Consider the following 2,557-nt stretch of genomic DNA (forward strand, 5'->3'; position numbering starts at 1 on the left):
CTGTGTGACCAGGTGGAGCTGCAGTAACACCTGAAGCGAAAAGGCATCAGATGACTGATCATCACTGAGCCGAAGGAAGGGTTGGAGCGAAAATTCGGAGCGAATTTTTTTTTACAGAAGGTGCAGTGATTGGCGCGGTTTTTTTAGGAACAGTCGCGCAAATTGGCGCGAATTTGGGGCTGTAAATCGTGCCAGAGAAAAGAACGACCATTTTGGCGCGGATCCGTGGCTGTTAAGCGCGCCAAAATTCCTGCACATCACAAATTTTCATTTTCCGGAATTGGCGCGGGTTTTGCGCTGTTTTGAGCGCCATCCCTTTCTCTCTGTAAATCTGCAATCTTTGTTGCAGATCGGAGTTGCCCGGTGGAGGCACGTGAAGGTTTCTGCTCGGTGGTAGCAGATTTGATTTGCCCGTTGGTGGCGAATTGAGGATCCTTGATCAGCTCGGAGGTAGCAGATCGGATCTGCCCAGTGGTGGCGAAGTGAGGTTCCGTGATCCGCTCGGTGGTAGCAGATCGGACCTGCCCGGTGGTGGCGAATCAGAGCTCTATTGACAGATCGGTTTTGCCCGGTGGTGGCATAGTGAAGTCCCTGATCTGTTTGGAGACAGCAGATTGGACTTGCCCGGTGGTGGCACAGAGAAGTTCCTGATCTGTTCGGTGGTAGCAGATCGGACTTGCCCGATGGTGGCCGATTCGAGTGTTCAGTAGTGCGAAAATGAACAACAGTTTGGAATCATACCTCCATGAGTCCGGCAAGCTCGATGGAACGAATTTTTCCAACTGGAAGTTCAAAATGCAAACCTTGCTGGAGAGTGCGAACGCATGGGCGATCGTCTTGGGAAATGAACAGAGATCCGGAAATACAACCCAAGAACAGGATTGGGATAAAAGAGAAACAAAGGCAAAAGTCATACTGAAGATGTCTGTCAAAGACAACATTATCCCTCATATTCGAGATTGCAAGTCGGCCGCAGATATTTGGAGCACGATCAAGGGTCTGTATGAGACACAGAACACAAATCGTGTTCTCGCACTCAAAGGAAAATTGTATGCACTAAAGATGAATGAGAATGAATCTGTTGATGGATTCAAAACCAGAATCAAGGATCTGGAAGACAAATTGGGATCCATTGGAGAAAAGGTATCAGACTCAGATCTGGTTACCCTCACACTGAACAGGATGACCGATGAATATCAAACATTCATCTCAGGGTTGTCAGCGAGGGAGAAAGCCCCCTCTTTTGATGAGCTGACAGCGATTCTGCTCCAAGAGGAGGAGCGAAGAAAAAACTTGAAGACCCAGAGCAATGACCTTGCCCTGATGGCGAAGAAAAGACAGCACAAAGGAAAGGAGCGCCAGCACCAACATCAGCACCAGCAACCGCAGCAGCAACAGAAAGGGGTCAACTCCTTTCAAAGGAGACCATCTAGAGGTATGAATGATAACTATGCTAAGAGATGCTTTTACTGTGGAAAGCCTGGTCACCAGATCAGAGAGTGTTATAAGAGGCAAACAGATGAAAGGAGAGGCAAACAGAAGAAGCATCAGGGCTGTTTTGCTGAAGAAGAGGAAGACCACAGCTATGATCTTCGGCTATTTACAGTCGACTGTGCACTTTCAGCATCAAGAGGAGATGAGGACAACACATGGTATGTCGATTCAGGCGCATCCTCGCACATGACTGGTAAGAGAGAATATTTTGAGTTTCTTGAAGATTCTACATGTGGATCCAAAATCTATTTGGGTGATGACAGTGGGTATGAGATCAAAGGTTGTGGGGATATTCCTGTGAAGCTACCTAGTGGCGATATCAAACATCTCAAAAATGTTCTATATGTTCCAGGAATTAAAAAGAATTTGATCTCTGTCTCTATGATAACAGACCAGGACATGCAGGTACAATTCTTCAAGAATGGATGTGTCATTCAGGATAGCAAATTGGAGACTGTTGCAACAGGAGTACGCGTGGGGAATTTGTATAAATTGGATGCAAGGAGCATGCCACGACAGGCGATGGTTGCAGCAACATCAACAACTGAGAATCTCTGGCACTAGAGATTTGGACATATCAATCTACAAGATCTCATCTTGCTTAAAAATAAAGGTATGGTCGATGGACTTCCTGCTTTACATAATATCAAACTGGAATGTGATGGATGTGCATTAGGGAAGATGCATAGAGATGAATTCCCTGTGCATGACAACAGAAAACAAAGAGACATCCTAGAACTAGTGCATACAGATATCTGTGGACCTATGCAGACTAGGTCTTTAGGAGGTGCATACTACTTTCTATTGTTTATAGATGATTGCACTAGGTTCTCTTGGGTGTATTTTTTAAGCAAAAAGAGTCAAGCTTTTCAATACTTTAAAGAATTCAAATCTATGATAGAGAACCAAACAGGAAAGAAGATAAAGATTCTCCGCTCGGATCAAGGGGGGGAATACAGATTAAATGAGTTCATGAACTTCTGCAAGCAGCATGGGATTATACAGCAATTTACAGTGCCACACACTCCACAGCAGAATGGAGTAGCAGAACGCAAGAACAGGA

The 2,557-nt window shown here is 45.3% G+C and overlaps 1 protein-coding gene across 1 annotated transcript; it reads left to right on the forward strand.

Annotated features, from left to right (window-relative positions):
* Positions 1–795: 795 nt before the first annotated feature.
* Positions 796–2,058, forward strand: LOC149164628 (uncharacterized). Its single transcript, XM_089429556.1, has 2 exons — positions 796–1,687; positions 1,886–2,058. The coding sequence occupies exons 1-2, from the start codon at positions 796–798 to the stop codon at positions 2,056–2,058; spliced, it is 1,065 nt and encodes a 354-aa protein (XP_089285682.1).
* The last annotated feature ends 499 nt before the right edge of the window (positions 2,059–2,557 follow it).

Source organism: Pinus tabuliformis, chromosome 5_1 (assembly GCF_031772625.1).
Source record: "Pinus tabuliformis cultivar Carrire ecotype Pingquan chromosome 5_1, CPIR1, whole genome shotgun sequence".
Lineage (NCBI taxonomy): Eukaryota > Viridiplantae > Streptophyta > Pinopsida > Pinales > Pinaceae > Pinus > Pinus tabuliformis.

What these genes read in the sequence shown, in the direction of transcription:
- LOC149164628 (XM_089429556.1), top strand. Translation starts at nt 796, where the DNA reads ATGCAAACCTTGCTGGAGAGTGCGAACGCATGGGCGATCGTCTTGGGA. An exon ending in CGCATCCTCGCACATGACTG is followed by an intron (nt 1,688 to 1,885) that starts GTAAGAGAGAAT and finishes CTATGATAACAG; the next exon opens with ACCAGGACATGCAGGTACAA.